The 16,193-nt window shown below is 35.5% G+C and overlaps 2 protein-coding genes across 3 annotated transcripts; one reads left to right on the top strand and one right to left on the bottom strand.

Annotated features, from left to right (window-relative positions):
* The first annotated feature begins 1,890 nt into the window (after positions 1-1,890).
* On the top strand, positions 1,891-6,860 carry LOC133859254 (tRNase Z TRZ2, chloroplastic). The gene is made up of 8 exons (XM_062294590.1): positions 1,891-2,449; positions 3,265-3,427; positions 3,516-3,586; positions 4,365-4,460; positions 4,540-4,653; positions 5,501-5,569; positions 6,027-6,101; positions 6,652-6,860. The coding sequence occupies exons 1-8, from the start codon at positions 2,054-2,056 to the stop codon at positions 6,739-6,741; spliced, it is 1,074 nt and encodes a 357-aa protein (XP_062150574.1). The 5' UTR covers positions 1,891-2,053; the 3' UTR covers positions 6,742-6,860.
* Positions 6,861-7,365: 505 nt separating this feature from the next.
* LOC133860917 (3-oxoacyl-[acyl-carrier-protein] synthase, mitochondrial) lies at positions 7,366-12,993 on the bottom strand. 2 transcript variants are annotated; one of them, XM_062296583.1, is made up of 14 exons: positions 12,750-12,993; positions 12,194-12,423; positions 11,794-11,901; positions 11,624-11,695; positions 11,367-11,453; positions 10,711-10,862; positions 10,318-10,398; positions 10,187-10,220; positions 9,879-9,945; positions 9,717-9,793; positions 9,190-9,250; positions 8,991-9,073; positions 8,337-8,408; positions 7,366-7,964 (listed from the first exon to the last, which is right to left on the bottom strand). In XM_062296583.1, the coding sequence occupies exons 1-14, from the start codon at positions 12,886-12,888 to the stop codon at positions 7,800-7,802; spliced, it is 1,428 nt and encodes a 475-aa protein (XP_062152567.1). In that variant the 5' UTR covers positions 12,889-12,993; the 3' UTR covers positions 7,366-7,799. The 2 variants fall into 2 exon arrangements, with proteins under 2 accessions (XP_062152567.1, XP_062152568.1); XM_062296584.1 differs by having other exon boundaries at positions 7,825-7,964; positions 8,981-9,073.
* Positions 12,994-16,193: the final 3,200 nt, after the last annotated feature.

Consider the following 16,193-nt stretch of genomic DNA (forward strand, 5'->3'; position numbering starts at 1 on the left):
TTTCCAGAGCATTCGAAGTGCTTAGCCTCTAATTTACCGCAGTAAACAAATCACTAATCTCATCCCTCTACAATTAAGCTAATGGCCTTTTTATACACATAACTCAAGCCCATTATCACTAAAGTAAACTAAGCAAAGCCTATTAAGCTAATAAGGCCCAAGCCCATTATTTACTAATATACCCGTGACAGAATACGTGATTGAATTGGCCTGGTTACTTTTCTGGGCAAAGTAGAAGGAGAAACAAGGAAAATGATCCAATAATTTTGAAAAAATTGAACAAGAATTCGAATGAGGTGAAAATCTCATGTAGGGTTATGTTCTTTGTAAATTATGGCTAGTACCAAAGATTGGTTTTCTAGGGTGATGGTGAAAAAGTTAATAGAAGAACAGTAAGGCCAAACCCTCTAAAGTCTTCTTTTTTTTTTTTCTTTTTTTTCTTTTTTCAAAACAAAAATATTAACAAACAATTCAAACATAAAATATTCTTCCGTCACAAAAGTAATTTTAACATTTATATTACATCATTGCACTTTTTCAAATCAAACACAAAAACACTCCTAAAATACCTAAACAAAAATGGAGCCTATTGACCTATATATGAATTTAAGTGAGCAGCACAGCAAGTTGATCCCCACTCCCTCCCTCTTGAAAATTTTGAGCCTTGTGAATTATTTCCTTGTAGAGAGCTAAGTATTTCCTCATAAACCCGAAATTTAGAACGAGAATTTCTTTGAATTTCGAAAGATTTATCATGTATATATTATATAATTAGAAGGAAAAAAAAAATGGTTCTTAGACATAAAATCTTCATAAATAATTCTAAAAGATGTATTGTGTTTGATAGAATAATTTTTTGCATTGTTTTGTCCTTTTTCTGAATTATATTGGGAACCAAACTTTTTGTTAAAATATTAATTAAATAATTTAATTTATTATTTTCTGTAAGCTTAAGTTACTGAGGTAAGTAATGATTTAATATGATATTAAGCATATATCTTCAAAATCGGTCTTCGTAATTCACCATTTTTTATAAGTCTGAATTCTCTAGAAATGAGAAAGGGGTGAGGGTATTGGAGTGCCTAAGCAGGTCTCTGGTCTTGAGGAATATCATTAATGTTGATGACAGTTTTCGTATGGTGACGCATCGGTCGTTGATCGGGTCTTGACTTGCGAAGACTGTGATCTGCAAAACAGCAAAGGCTTACTAGGGGTTGGCTGGTGGCACCTCCTCCGATAGTTAAGTCAGTGAGAATTCTTAAGAAGGAGCATAAATACTATTAGAGAAGTTAGATATTACCAAATTAATGGCGCCTATTTATATCATCCTTATTTACTTGAGTTTGCACATGTGAGCTTTCTGAGTCTTCAAATTGATGTTCACTCAGTGTGGATGAACAGTGACTGTAAATGACATAAACGACGGTTATTTATGGTGTTCTGGAAATGCTCAAAAATCCTAATAAATGCAAGATCTCGCATCTTGGACTCTTTATTAATTGTTCATGGGCGCACACTTTGTACATTTTGGTGCCGAGATGTCTTCGGCACAATCATGAGGTTCCGAGGACCTCATTACTCGAAGAAGTCTCCATCAGCCGAGTAGGGAGTCTTTGCCCGAGGACAACTCATCAAACTAAATGGGCCAACTTATTGGGTCTAGTCAACATGGGCTACTCCGAAGGCCCATTTTTGGGTTGGTGTCAGATAATTATCCAACAATTAACATTAACACAATTGAAATGAGAGAAATCATATACACACATCTTTTACAAATCTCATTTTTTAAATTTATTATTGAATTTATAAGATTAAGTCTCATAAATTTTATTAGTAAATTTGAAATTTAATTGGATAGGGAGGGTAACAAATTTGTAAAGAATGCATTATGACCGCAACAGCTTCTCTCCTCGGAAACCGGAGGTGTCCTCCCAAGTTATCTCTCTAGCTTCGTTCCCTCCTCGGACAAACAGACAGCACATACCGAAAAACCTCTCAAAAATCCTCTCTTTCTTATGTGCTCCACTCTCACTCACACTCCCAACACCCAAATATGCAAACATCTCTGACCATTTCACCCTTCAAAACACCACTAATTTTCCCACCCCACCACCCCATTTCACCAAAACCCCCACCACCACCACACCACCACAATCCCCTCTCTCTGCAAACCCTTGTAAGTCCGGTTTATTCCGTCAAAGGGTCGGGGTATTTGTCTACAATAGGCCAAGCTATAACAGAAGAAGAGGAGTACAGGAAAGCCAGGGCTCAAGTTCTCAGAAAAGGTGTGGACTTGGAAGGGTATACAATTGAGGGAGTTTCCATTGGTGGCCATGAGACTTGTGTTATAGTTCCCGAGTTGAAGTGTGCTTTCGATATTGGCCGGTGCCCCTCACGCGCCATTCAGCAAAACTTTGTTTTTATCACTCATGCTCATCTTGATCACATTGTGAGCTCCTCTACTTTTTTACCTCTTGAGTACCCATTATTGATGTTTACGTTTTGGATGGATACGGAATGCCCATTATTGATTTAGCCTTATTTGTTCGTAAATTGGTATTAGTAATGGGGAAGTTATGTTTTTTTGTTTTTTGTGTGTGTGTGTGTGTGTGTCTGTGTCATTTGTGGGCAATAATTGAAAGAAAATCACCATTGTAAACATGGGTTTTTATGGTTTTTAAGCATTATTGATATTTTGGAAGAATACCCATTATTGATTTTGCCTCATTTGTTAATAATTTGGTATTAGTGGTGGGAAAAGAGTGTGTGTCTTTACTCTAATTTTTGGGTGATAGTTAAATGAAATCATCAAAGTAAACATGGGTTTTTATGGTTTTTACGCATTGGGGATAATCTTGGGGTTTCATTTTGTTTTTCTAATAAGATTGTTGTTTTGAATTGTTGAATTTGTATATGTTGGTGTGAATATAAAAGCATGTGGTGAGCCCATGATTTGACGTTAGACAGGGGACATTAGAGTTTGAACTATACTTGAAATTAGTTAAATTTTTGTGCTTCCCAACCAAATTTAGATTGAGTTGGGACCGGGGTTCACTTTTTGATTTGTTGAAATAAAACTGAGTTCAGCTGGATGTGGAGTCTATTGAAACAGTCGTGTAGCTTGGTCTTATGACTAATGTTCTGATCCATATGTACTTTCTATCTGTTGGTTGGTCCTAATTTCTTTATGCTTTGAGTTTTTTTTTTTTTTTCAAATTTGGCCGTAGATGTTATTATGAACTTATACTATATTTACCAACTCAGGGTGGGCTTCCAATGTATGTAGCCAGTCGTGGTTTGTACAACTTGCCGCCTCCGACAGTATTTGTTCCTCCTTGCATCAAAGATGATGTTGAGAAGCTTTTTGAAATTCACAGAGCCATGGGCCAAGTGGAACTGAACCTTGATTTGGTTGCATTGGGTGTAGGTAAGCAGCAGTAGTCTACTTGTTTGTCTGTGTTATGAGTTTGTTTGTTTTTTTTTTACCTGAAAATAATTTATCAAGATGCCTTCAGGTGAAACATATGAAATGCGGAATAACCTTGTTGTCCGAGCATTTAGAACACAGCATGTCATACCGAGCCAGGTGATCTTCATCTAATGATTCCTCCTATTATTATGTACAATTTTCCAGAAGGAAAAGTATTGGTTAGACGTACTGAGATTGTTGGTTGTGGCAGTTTGGTATACATTACTTTCACAAGAAGAGCCAATCCAATAATAAATGGCTTGCAAATTCTTTGTTTCAACAGCATGTTAAACTTTTGGGACGCATAGATTATATGGCCTGATGTTTTTGTCATTATTTGTGACTGAAATTATTTTTAAGAGATGCCAAGAAATGGATGGTGGTAAATCTTTCTATTACGACTTTAAAATTGAAGTCTCCGTAGTGATGGACAAAGATCTCCTCCAAACCAGGTTGGAGGAACTTCCTTCAATCCTATCTATAAAAATGCCATGTGTCCTTTTGTATATGAGAAGTACATGCTTTTTTTAATTGCAAGGACAAACTTGGAACAAATTTTATTAAAAAGGCATGTGTTTCTCACATGCTATTTAAAAAGCATGTGTTTCTCAAATACAAAGGAACACATGACATTTTATAGACCGAATTGAAGGAAGTTCTTCCAACTCAGTTTGGAGGAAAATTTTGTCCATGTAGTGATGTGTATTTTTTGACTTCTTAGCAGATTATGCAGCACTGAACATGTGCCTTGTGTTAAATTGCTGTGCTACAGAACCTTGGGCTTGGGTTGAGACCTTGATATAGATGATTATTGATATATACGCCCTACAATATCACCTGTTTGCTATGTAGTTCTGCTCAGAGCCTGTAATATGGTGTTACTTGGTTTGTTCAGGGTTATGTGATCTACTCAGTTAGGAAAAAGCTGAAGATGCAGTATAGTCGTATGAAAGGCAGACAAATTGAGAAACTGAAGAAGTCTGGTGTTGAGGTTTGTAATTTCTGCGATATAGTTTTGCTCTAATCTTCTGTTAAATATCATATGTCTGACTTGAACTCTTCTTCTTCAGATTACAGACATTGTATTGTCGCCGGAGGTAGCCTTCACAGGCGATACAACGTCAGATTACATGCTTGATCCACGCAATGCTGATGCATTGAGGGCAAAAGTTCTTATAACTGAGGTATGGAGTAAATGAACTCCTTATGAAGTTGCTTGTTGCTATTTACATAATGGAAGTTTGTGGATGTGCTCTTTGTGTCAAGAGAATAAAGCCTTATTCACTTTTAAAGGCAAACCTGCTATAAATTTTGTTTCCAACATATTGTTAACCCATGAATATAAAACTGAAAAAGTTAGATGCATGATAAGCCAAAATTCTTCAGGAGATTCTACTGTACGGCAGCCCATGTTATTTTCAGCAGAATTAGAGTTTTTATCACTAAAGTTAGGCTATTGTACTCCTGAAAATTGGAACACTTTCCATGCTACATGGACTGTACTTAAGTGCTTTAGAGTGGATGTATATGATTTTCCTCTATGGTTGCCTGTTTGCATATGATACTGAATGGTCAGTTCCAAGTCTCCGTATGGCTGCCCTTCAAAATGCTGACTGCCCACTGGTAAAAAGCCTTATTTTGTTTAATTCATACATATACAAAGTCATAAATTAACTTATAAAAAAAAAATGTACAAAGTCATAGATTAATACACAGTTTCTACTAGCTCTCTGGATGTTCTAGTTTCAGTAGTTTGTATCCAAAGTTTGCGGTTGTCTATTCAAAATGGAATATGCTCAACCCTAGTTATTTGATGCCAAAGGATGTAATAGAAGGGGTATGGTTTCACCTAAGAATTTTCAGATGCTTGATACAGATTTCACTAAGCTATGCAACTTATTAATGTTCTAGAAAGTATAATGTACTTATCAAAAAAAAAAGTGTTCTAGAAAGTATAATGTTCTTGATTTTATATCATTCATTGAGATTATGGTTTAATGCCATTTCTGATGAGTGAAGCTTTGTTAACAGGCAACTTTTCTAGATGAAGGGTTCAGCATTGAGCAGGCACGACAACATGGTCATACACATATATTTGAGGTATGTCAAGCATAGAGAATTTCATTTTGTCTTTCCTTGGGACTTTATAACTTTTGTCACCTATCTTGAGCCGGGAAGGGAGGGAAGTCTTAATTGGTGAGCACAAAGCCCAGAAAGGAAGAATCATAAGTCTTTTCAACTTTTTTACACTTGGGTGAGCATGCATATAGCTTGTTTGTATAACCCATTGTATCATATGATAGTTTTTAGCAGCTAAAGCTACTTTGGAATGACCCAAGAGAAAATCAGATGGTTGATATGACCCAATGCATTGATTTATCTAGATTTTCTTTTTGTCATTATACCCAAGGTAAGGATCCCATCCAGCTGATTCACACAGTTCTTGCCGTCCTCCATTCTTTTCTAAATAACCTCTTTGGATATTTAATTATGACTTCACTGAATATTTTATCAGACTAATTTTGTTTACTGAAGTAGAATTCTGTTGGAACTGCAGATCATTGAACATGCTCAGTGGATTCGAAATAAAACAGTTTTATTGACTCATTTCTCTTCCCGCTACAATATAGAGGTAATTATTTATTTCAACAAAACTGTCTCTGACAGTGTTTGATAGTAACGGAAATGTGTGATGACTCTATCAGCATGTCATTGTTGAGGTTCCATACAATACTTAGCGATGTGCACTAGCAGGGGTTTCCTGCATATAAGAAAGGCATTTTTGACAGTATTATGCTGAAATCAATTCCCAATTTCAAGAAACTTTAGCCACTTAAAAGAATAGGGTAAAATGGGATGGTCCTGAATCATTTGATGATCAAGGTCTTTTACCAAGTAGTCCTTTCTGAACATAGATGGCAGGATGAAACTGGCAAGTACCATTTAAGAGAAACTGGGTTTTCTGGACATCATCGATGGCAAGTATAACTCTTAAGAACTACTTGCACTCAGGTCAAGTTTAATAATGTTGCAAACTGGGTTTTTATGTCAGATAACTTGAAACTCACTTGCATGAGCTGCACATGCTTGATTTTTAGGAAAAGTTTCATTTTGCAGGGATGACCCTTAGTCATTTCTCTTCACAAATCATACCGAGTATAATTGTACTCTGTCAATTGCAGGACATTCGTCAAGCTGTATCAAAGTTGCAGTCCAAGGTGTCAGCAAAAGTGGTTCCTCTTACAGAAGGTTTCAAATCAATGTACTCTTAGATTCCACTCCAAGGTTCAATTTTTGTGTTAGCAAACAATATCACCTAGAGAGAGAGATGTAATCAGTTTGTTTTGTGTTAATGTTTTAGTTGAGATATAATATGTTTGTAATTTTTTCATGTTGCTAGCGAGAATCCATTTCCTAATGTGCCTTGTGAATGTCAATATTACAACGAAACTTTTAAACTAGAAAGGGAGTGGCAATTTGTGTTTGCGTGTTAAGTTCGGATTGTATAGAAATATGAGTATGAGATTATATAGGTTAATTTTAACTTGACCCATTTAATTAGGCAAGTCAAATTCTTTAACTCTAATCTGTTAATTTCGTATTAAATTTGTTATGAGTTCACGAGTTTTGTCAAAATTTGTCAGTCTTAAATGACTCATGTCGGGTTGGGATCGTGTTGAAACATGAATGTAAGACTATATAGGTCAATTTTAATTTAATTTATTTAATTAAATGTGTCAAACTTCTCAACTTTAACTCGCTAATTTCGTATTGAGTTTGTAAGTCGTCTAAAAAATTACCGTCTTTTAATTAATATGGGATTCGATGCACTACAACAATTAAGAATGTCCAACTCTACATTCTGATACCTAGAACATGCAGTAAGAGCTTACATCATTTTGACCTTTTCAGGTCATAGCCACGATCATTGTCCTGTCATAACTAATTTCAACAAAACTTGATTTTACTAACATTGTAAGTGGGACATTAGACTATCTTCCATGAGAATATATCATAAGTGTATGTTGATATTTTCCCTGCAAACCTCTCTGGTCTATACTCTATACTGCCAAGCTCAATTAATCAACATGTCAAAATTCCTAAAAACATGACCCCCTCTAAAACAGAATAAAAGAATGCTGCAACAATATCAGCGAAACAAGAAAAGGGAGGGGAACAAAAAAAAAAAAAAACCTCTGCCATAATGACCCTCGGGTCATTTCTACAAGCTGTGGCTTTGAAAGTAGTGGATGCACTCGGTATTTGGTGAAAAACACCTATTCATATCTTCAGAAGTCCAAAGCAATAAAATGTAATCAATCGATCTGTTCTATGCTGCAGAAGTGAACAGCAGGGATGCATTTGTTCCTCCAAAGCCAAAAGAGTTTGACAAAGCTGCTCTAATTGGCATTTTCTTTGAAGATGTCAAAGGCATGAAAGCATCGTTAAATATGGGATCTGGTTTAGTAAGATTAAGCGTTAATGGTGCAACTCCCTGCAAAGTAACACATATTTAGTCATGATTGCAGAGAGTAAAAGCTGATAACAAAGTTGCATGTGAAGAAAGTTAGAACTAATGTATTTTAAGTTGAAGTATTTGAGGAAATCTCCACAAATCTTTTCTTTTTCAAGTAAAATAAACCCATGAATTGTTTCATTTATCCATGTAAAATCCAGTAAGAAAAAGATTTGGGAAAAAAAAATTGTCTTGGATTAGCTGATTTGATGTTCAAGCAAGCAACCTTACTGTGCCCTTGTCATCATTAGTTTCCCAGGAAGCTCTATACTATCAGTCAGGAAAGCACACAATAGATTATACAGTTTCCACTTCAATTATACGGGGAGCAAGCAAACCGCAATTACTCACATGGTGTATGGCCAAAACTGCAAAAATTGCTTCAACAGCTCCAGCTGCTCCAAGGAGATGACCTATGGCACCCTGAAAATGATTGTAATTTCACAAAACCACCAAAATAAAATAGTCAGAGTCGGTAAGAAAACTAAAAATATAATAATATATTATGTATTGGTATGCATGGCATCATAACGGACAAAAAGATTTTTATCTCAGAGCTGGATAATGCATAGGTGAGGATGTCAGAAACTACCAAATTCTGAATTGCAACAGAGAGTATATATTTAGGCAAAGGAAGATTCCCACAGAAAAATGATCACTGGCTTACGCAAACAATCTTAAAGGAAAGCTAAAACTATTAGAAAAATCATTCTTTAATGGATGCAAAGACTTGTGTGGTAGTGAAGGTTTCCTAAATCTATGATCATCACCAGAGTATGTAACTCCTCTGGGGCCATGGCAGGATGAAACTGGGTTTGCGAAGGCCAGCGATCATTCTGAACACAATTAATCTGACAAGATGGGTGGATATCATGTTTAGGTTACAAATATAATTATACCCATGAAATTTAGCAGTTAAAGATGAATATGGCATAAGCTGTGCTGAAAGAATATGGTTATTATCCTTCTAAAAGTATCAATCTGGTTTGAAGTACCTAAATTTACCTTTGTCGAGGATAGGGCCAAAGAACCTGATGTCGCATGTTCTGAGAATATGGTTTTGATAGCATTGGCTTCTATCGCATCACCTGAATAAGAGATTTTCAGCAATATGGACCACATATGCATCAGTTTCAGCAAATAACTTTCAAGCAAGCTTTAAAGAATTAGTGTACAGCAAGTTGCACAGGTCGAAATGATTTACCCAAAGGTGTAGATGTAGCATGGGCATTTACATAATCCACCTGGTTAGGATGAAGCCCGGACTGCAAGTCATCAAAAAGCGAGCACATTATAACAAACTACAACGACCTTTTTATTATAACTAAACTACAACGATCTTTTAATGCATGCTGACAAAATAGTTAACTTTAAAAGAACCATTTTCAAGTGCAACACCAATAAGATGGCAAAATGGAAACAATGAAAGAGCAATGAAGTTGTTTGCTGAAATAATTTAGCCCTCCAACCACCATGACCATAAACCCACAATTTTAATTTTCTGTATTCTCCTGTTAAATTGATTGCATGAGATTTGGATGGTTAAAACTATCATATGAATCAATTGTTGGCATTGAATTTGTTTATTAGGAATGATATATTTTCATCTACTGATATCACCAGCACACCTCCGCTAATGACATTATATGCATATGCAAGAATGTCACATACATGCTAACAGTTAATGTAGGATTGGAAAAAACTGTAAGGAGCAATCAATTAACTTGATACCTGTCCTAAGGCACGATTCATGGCTAAAACAGCACCTCTTCCATCAGCATGCGGCTGAGTAATGTGATATGCATCACCTAAACCCACATCATTATCTTCAGAAACCAATATTACGAAAGCACCATGACATATTCATAAGTTATTACATTCATGACAAACAACCTGACATCCCATAGCCGCGAACCTCAGCATAAATTTTTGCTCCTCGTTTTTTTGCATGCTCGAGTTCCTTTATTAAGAAAAAAAAAGAAAAGAAGGAAAGGATCGATACCCCGCATCTCCATTAAAACGACTTGTTACGTTTGTTTTACTAAATAAAAAAAAATAAAATAAAATGAAATAAAAGAAGAAGAAGAAAAGAAGGAAAATACCAATCCAATAGCAAAAACAGCAAAGGATTACACCCAATAAGGATAAAAACAGAACAAAAAAAAATAAAAATTAAATGTATAAGGAAAAGATGAACTCACTTCCAACACCAAGACACCAGAACCTTCTCCTATCCTGAGTTCAATGTAAAAGGTCGATGGCAGAATGCAAGAAAAAGAAAACCGCAAAAGCACAAAATTGAAGAACAAGGATGCTATGAGCATATGCTTACACAAAGCCATCTCGGCCACAATCAAAAGGTCGTGAAGCTTCCTGTGGAGCAGAATTGTATTTTGTAGTCAACGCCCTAGACCTGGAATTGACAGGAAATGTTACAATAAAATGTCATTACCTAAAAAAAAAAAGAACCAAAAAAAAAAAAGAAGAAGAAACTTTACCAGGACTTGCTAGGAATAGATCTTTCCTCTACTTTTTTTTTTTGAAAAAAAAAAAAAAAATTGTTGGGCTCAAATGTCAATTAAAGAAAGAAAAAAAGAAAAAGAAAAAAGTAGGTGGTTAATCCACTGCGTTCATCCCCACTCCCTAATCCTAACAAAGCCACCATGAAATGAATTGCTGCAGTATGTAGGTTTAGATAAGGCACAAAATTTAATGTATTAATTACCTGCAAAATCCTGCTATTGATAAAGCATCAATGCTAGACTCTGTGCCTCCAGCCAACATAACATCTGAATCTCCAAACTGAATCATCCTCGTAGCATCACCAATAGAATGTGCCCCAGTGGCACAAGCTGTCACTGCAGCATGGTTTGGTCCCTATATTCAGAAACACGACCGGATTATACTATGATATCTTTTATTGCAAGAATATGTATGAATACATCCTACAAATTACAGAGGAATATCATTGGTTAGTAAAATTGAAGCAGATAAGCTTTCATAAGCTTATCGAGGACAATGAGGTCTACAACTTATTGTACACAATAATGTTGGCAACTCATCATATGTTCAATCGGTTGGTCCCAATTTTTCATCATGAATAACCAAGAAAATGCAACTAACAAGAGATTGCGTAAATTTGCATGTTGTTTTCTAGAAACCAAAACTATAGCTCTAGCTCAGAAAGTTGATTTCTTTAGGGGGATGAAGCACCATCCAGGCGTAGTAATCTGTGCATCCGTTGGCCACTTGGAGATGCAGTAGCATGATGCCCCCTTTGTCGTCATTAGCTCAGACTAAAAGACACCCCACCCTTCTCCAAAAAAAAAAAAAAAAAAAAAAAAAAAAACTAGATTTCAGTTATCAAAGTTATCTATGCACCTGGAATCCATATTTCATGCTCACATGACCAGATGCCATGTTAATTAATATCCGTGGAATGAAAAATGGACTAAGCCGACGAAGGCGCTGCATTAACAAATAAGAAAATGGAAAAAGAAAAAACCACATCAGTTAATTGTTTCTGGAGGTATTAGGCTATTTTCAAGCTTATAATTGAGATTATCAGAAGAAACTAATGATGACCAAGCATGATCTAAGAACTGTTAAATACAACAACAGTGTAGTAACACACAAACCTTTTCACAAATCATTTGCGCTGCATCCAATATGTCACTGATGCTTCCAATTCCCCCACCAATAGAGACTCCCTGGTGTTCTTCAAGTTTAAGAAAAAAATAAAAAAGACATATCACCAATGAAAGGAGAAAAAATTGTCCTGTATTATTTGCATATGAAGACTACTTACCGTTCTTTCCTTCTGTTCCTGCTCAGAGGGTAACCATTTTGCATCTTTTAGAGCTTCATCAGCAGCACATAGTGCATAGCCTATAAATCTTGCAATTGATCGATGCTCCTGAGAATTATCATTATGATCAAATAAAAGATCTCAAAAGTAGCAGGGGAATACATTAAAAGTTCCAGCATGAATAGATAAATAGTAAAAGGAAAATAATTACTGAAGAAATTTTTCATAACAAAATTAAAGTCATCCCACCATCAATAAGACCCACTGCGGATCAGTTTAAAAGTAACAGGGCAAAACAGAATTTAGCCTCTTAAACTGATAAAAACTCCCCTAACTAAAAAAAGCAACACAAAGCGAAAACTCAGAAACAATGGAACATGAATTATAGGAGAACATTTACCTTAGAATTAAGCCATAATGCCTCATTGAATTCACCTGGGTTAGTACCACAAGGCACGATTGCAGCAACTTTCGATGACAGTTGATCAAATGTATGCAACTGGGTCTCCCTATCAAAGGAATTCATCCTGATATTTTCGGGTGTTATTGCCCTTATCCCACATCTTCCTTCTATTAGACTCTTCCAAGTAGTTTCCACTCCACAGCCAAGCGGAGTCACCATGCCTAAACCTACAAAAACCAAGTCCTCGACCACTAAAATTCAATACCAAAACATACCCAACAATGGAATTGTAGTTGGAAATGCAAAACGCACCTAGTAATTTAAAATACTATACGCAGTTCAAAATTAACAGAATATACGAACACCAACAAACAACCCCCCCCCCCCCAAAAAAAAAAAAAAAGCTTGAAGCATATAGCTCAGACATGTCTCTTTAAGTGTATCTATGCATATACAAAATACACACATAAAACACATGTAATCAAATTACAAAGCTTCAATCTTTAATGGGTTTGTCTGTGAGCGTGTGTATGAGAGAGAGAGAGAGAGTTACCGGTAACAACCACTCTTCGAGAACAAACAACAGGTGGAGAATCAAAATCTCCAGGACCAGAAGAAGAAGAAATGCGGCGAGTAAAGTGGAAACGAGAGGGAATGGGAAGTTTACGCCAAGCAGAAGCAGAGCCTGCCATGGCTTCCGAAACCCTCAAGAGTCTATCCGAAACCGATGAAACTGAAACCTCTGTACTTTGCTCTGAGACTTGAATACTAGACTCTGTGCGACAAACTGCGAAACTGCGTCATTGGTTGTTTTTTATGGAGAAAATCACGAGCAGGTGCCCAAGTTTCAAGGACACGAGAAGGTAGGTTCGACACAGCTTGTTAAGGCGAAATTTCGTTTTCAAAATACTTCCAGTAGCGGCAAGATTAAATCTCGTTACCAGTAGTGCTTATGCGGGCGCTTTTCGACTTTTGAGACGATTTTATCGACACAATAAGTGCTCTAAAGGGCAACATATAACCCATACCTTCAAAATGCCCAGTTTGTGTTTGCTTGACCCTTTTAAGGGGATTTTTTTCTTTTTTAATAAATGTATAGAATTATTAAAGATCTCCGAGTAACAAAATTAAAATAATAATAATAATAGTAATGATGATGGAGAAAGTGATCCTTACACTCATTTCTCACAATAGCCCCACAACAAGTTGACGTGGCTAGTAATATTTTATTATTTTTTTTGTTTTCTTTTCTTTTCTTTTTGTAAAAAAATAATAAAATATTACCAGTCACATCAGCTTGTTGTGGGGCTGTTGTGAGAAATGAGTGTAGGGATCATTTCTCATGATGATGAGTATGAAAATAAAGATAAGAAAATTTTGCACTTGATTGTCTGGTGGAGATTTTCTTTTATTTCATATAAGTTTTTTATTTATTATTTTTATATGTAAAAACACAAATTAAGTTCAAATTTAAGAAATTATATTAATTCTAGTTTTTTTTTTTTAAGATTTCTACAGTAAAAAATATTTACCGAAAAATTGTTTTATTAAATGAGAGAGAGAGAGAGATTTGTCAAAACAACAAAAAAAAAAAATAATAATAATAATAATAATAAACAATCCAAACACAAAAATAATTTTTATGTTCATGCCACATAAGAAAATTTTTTCAAATAAAAAAAAAACCCTAAAAAGCATTAAGAAACAAACCAAGAGATTTTGGCTATATTTGTTAAGTGTATTCGGGTAACTATTTTTTTGTTTTTGGTTTGAAAAAACTGTGTTGACGTAACATCAATGTAAAAATCCATATTTGATTTTTTTTTTTTTTTTTTTTTTTTTTTTTGAACGAGTAGCATGTGCTACATCTATTACTAAACAAAGTCATAAGACATTACAAAAATAGACATGAGGCACAAAGAGACCTCAACATCCTAAGCCAGAAACAAGTATGACTTGAAGTAGCTGCCTAAACAATACACAAAATTATAAGGACATCCTTTTTTAGCCACTCTCTATAATTAAGCTCACTCTCAACAAGAAAGAGAGTTGATCTAGCTATCACAGCCAATAAATAGTCCAGTAAAAAATTGTGCATTACATAGACACACTGTGAAAACAAAGATACAAGAAAATATACAAACAACCAAAAAACCATCACTGCCAGCATCAAAGAAGGAGATCACTGCCTACTGAGATGGCGCGTGCATAACACGCGCCGTCCCCTGAGGCTCCCTAAACAGCACAAAACCACTGTCAACTACCAACCACCACCAGCTATGGCCTGAGAAATATGGCGTGACCCACACATGCAGACCACGCACCAGCAAGAATGAGCAACAAGACTGCCGGCTTGAGACGGTCGGACCAGTTGACGACAGTGAACACAGCTGGGAAGCGCGTGTCATGATAGAGCCAATAAAAAATTACAGATCTAGCCCACAGAGAAACAAACTGTTAAAGCACGGCTAGAGATCCACCAGAAACACGACGGAGAGTGGCCGATCCTCCATAACCAACGCTGCATGAATGTCTTTTAGTCAAAAAAAAAAAAAAAAAAAAAAAAAAAAACAAGAAAAGAAACACAAACTCCTCGACCCATAAGGGTTATTGATGCTTAAGATGTTATAGTCATTGTTCATCAAATCGCATTTCATGCCACCGCTACATATTACGCCCCCTATAGTTATACATTTTAGCCAACCGAAAAGTATTGTTCTCTACTTTATCTACTTATTTTTTAACAAAAAGTTCAACATTTTTTTTTATTCTCTATTTTTTCCTTAAATATTATTTATCACTACTTTTTTTTTTTTTTTTTTTTTAATTATTATCCGAAAACCCACCTTGTAGGCAGTGGCGGATCTATATGGGGACCAGGGGGGCTTGGCCCCCAACCCCCAAAATTTTTTCTAAAACAAAAAAAAAAAATTTGCCCTTAATTTTGTTTATATTTTTAGTTTTGCCCCCCAATTTTTTTTTCTTTCAATTTGACCCTCCCATATTTACATGATTGGGTCAGCCACTGCTTGTAGGTATCTCCCTCAAGGATCGGAGGCCCTCCAAGACAGTGAAGACACTGACCTCCGTGCCACCTAAGCGGACGTCAAGCATGTCCTCAAGCTTTCCTATGCCTTCCTGGGTCTGCCCTCAAGTTCTTTCGTTGGTCCGGCCTCCAATTCAACGGCAACCACATGCCATGCGCCTTGACCCCTATCGCGAACCAGTTGGAAGGGTAGAAGAAGAAGGAAGAGAAACAATAAAAATAATTGAGCATTTTGCTATGGTAATTGGCCAAAGGTTGGCAATCACTGTAGCAACAAAAAAAAAAAAAAAAAAAAAAAGGTTTTACATAAACCGAAGATAATTTGTTAAACGTGAAAAGGACCTCATACTAACTAAATATAGCTAATATAGGGTTTTAAAGCATTTGTTGAAGATGCTCTTACAACAAGAAGGTCTACTGATATGTATTAATAATTTAATATATAAAATGATCGTTAGGTGTAATAATTGTACAAGATATTAATGTTTCCTCTCCTACTCTTAATGTGATTAGACAACTTATGAGGTGAGCCTTTGATAAATGAATAGCGCTAAAAACGATATTTTTTTATCCCACATTGCTAATATGATCGTCTCAATTAACTATTAATTTATTTATTTTTTAACAATATATGACTGATTGACAATAGTACATTAGCAAGATAGGATAGTAGTGAAACAGAAGTATTACTATTAATAAATTTTCTTGAATAATAATATGCTACTTTGCATGTTGTACCATAGCCCCTCGTAATGCTTGAGTTTACCTATAGGCCAAAGAAAAAACATTTGAAAATATTAATTGCATTCGTTGATTTATACAATTTAAATCATAGGTAGTGTCATAGCGCAAAAGCTTAAGCTAATTATTTAACTGAAATTAGAATAAATTATAGACTTTAGAGTTAGGGTTCAAACGCAGATCTTTGCCATAACACTTTCCCTTAGGCCT

This window comes from Alnus glutinosa, chromosome 2 (genome assembly GCF_958979055.1).
Source record: "Alnus glutinosa chromosome 2, dhAlnGlut1.1, whole genome shotgun sequence".
Taxonomy (NCBI): Eukaryota; Viridiplantae; Streptophyta; class Magnoliopsida; order Fagales; family Betulaceae; genus Alnus; species Alnus glutinosa.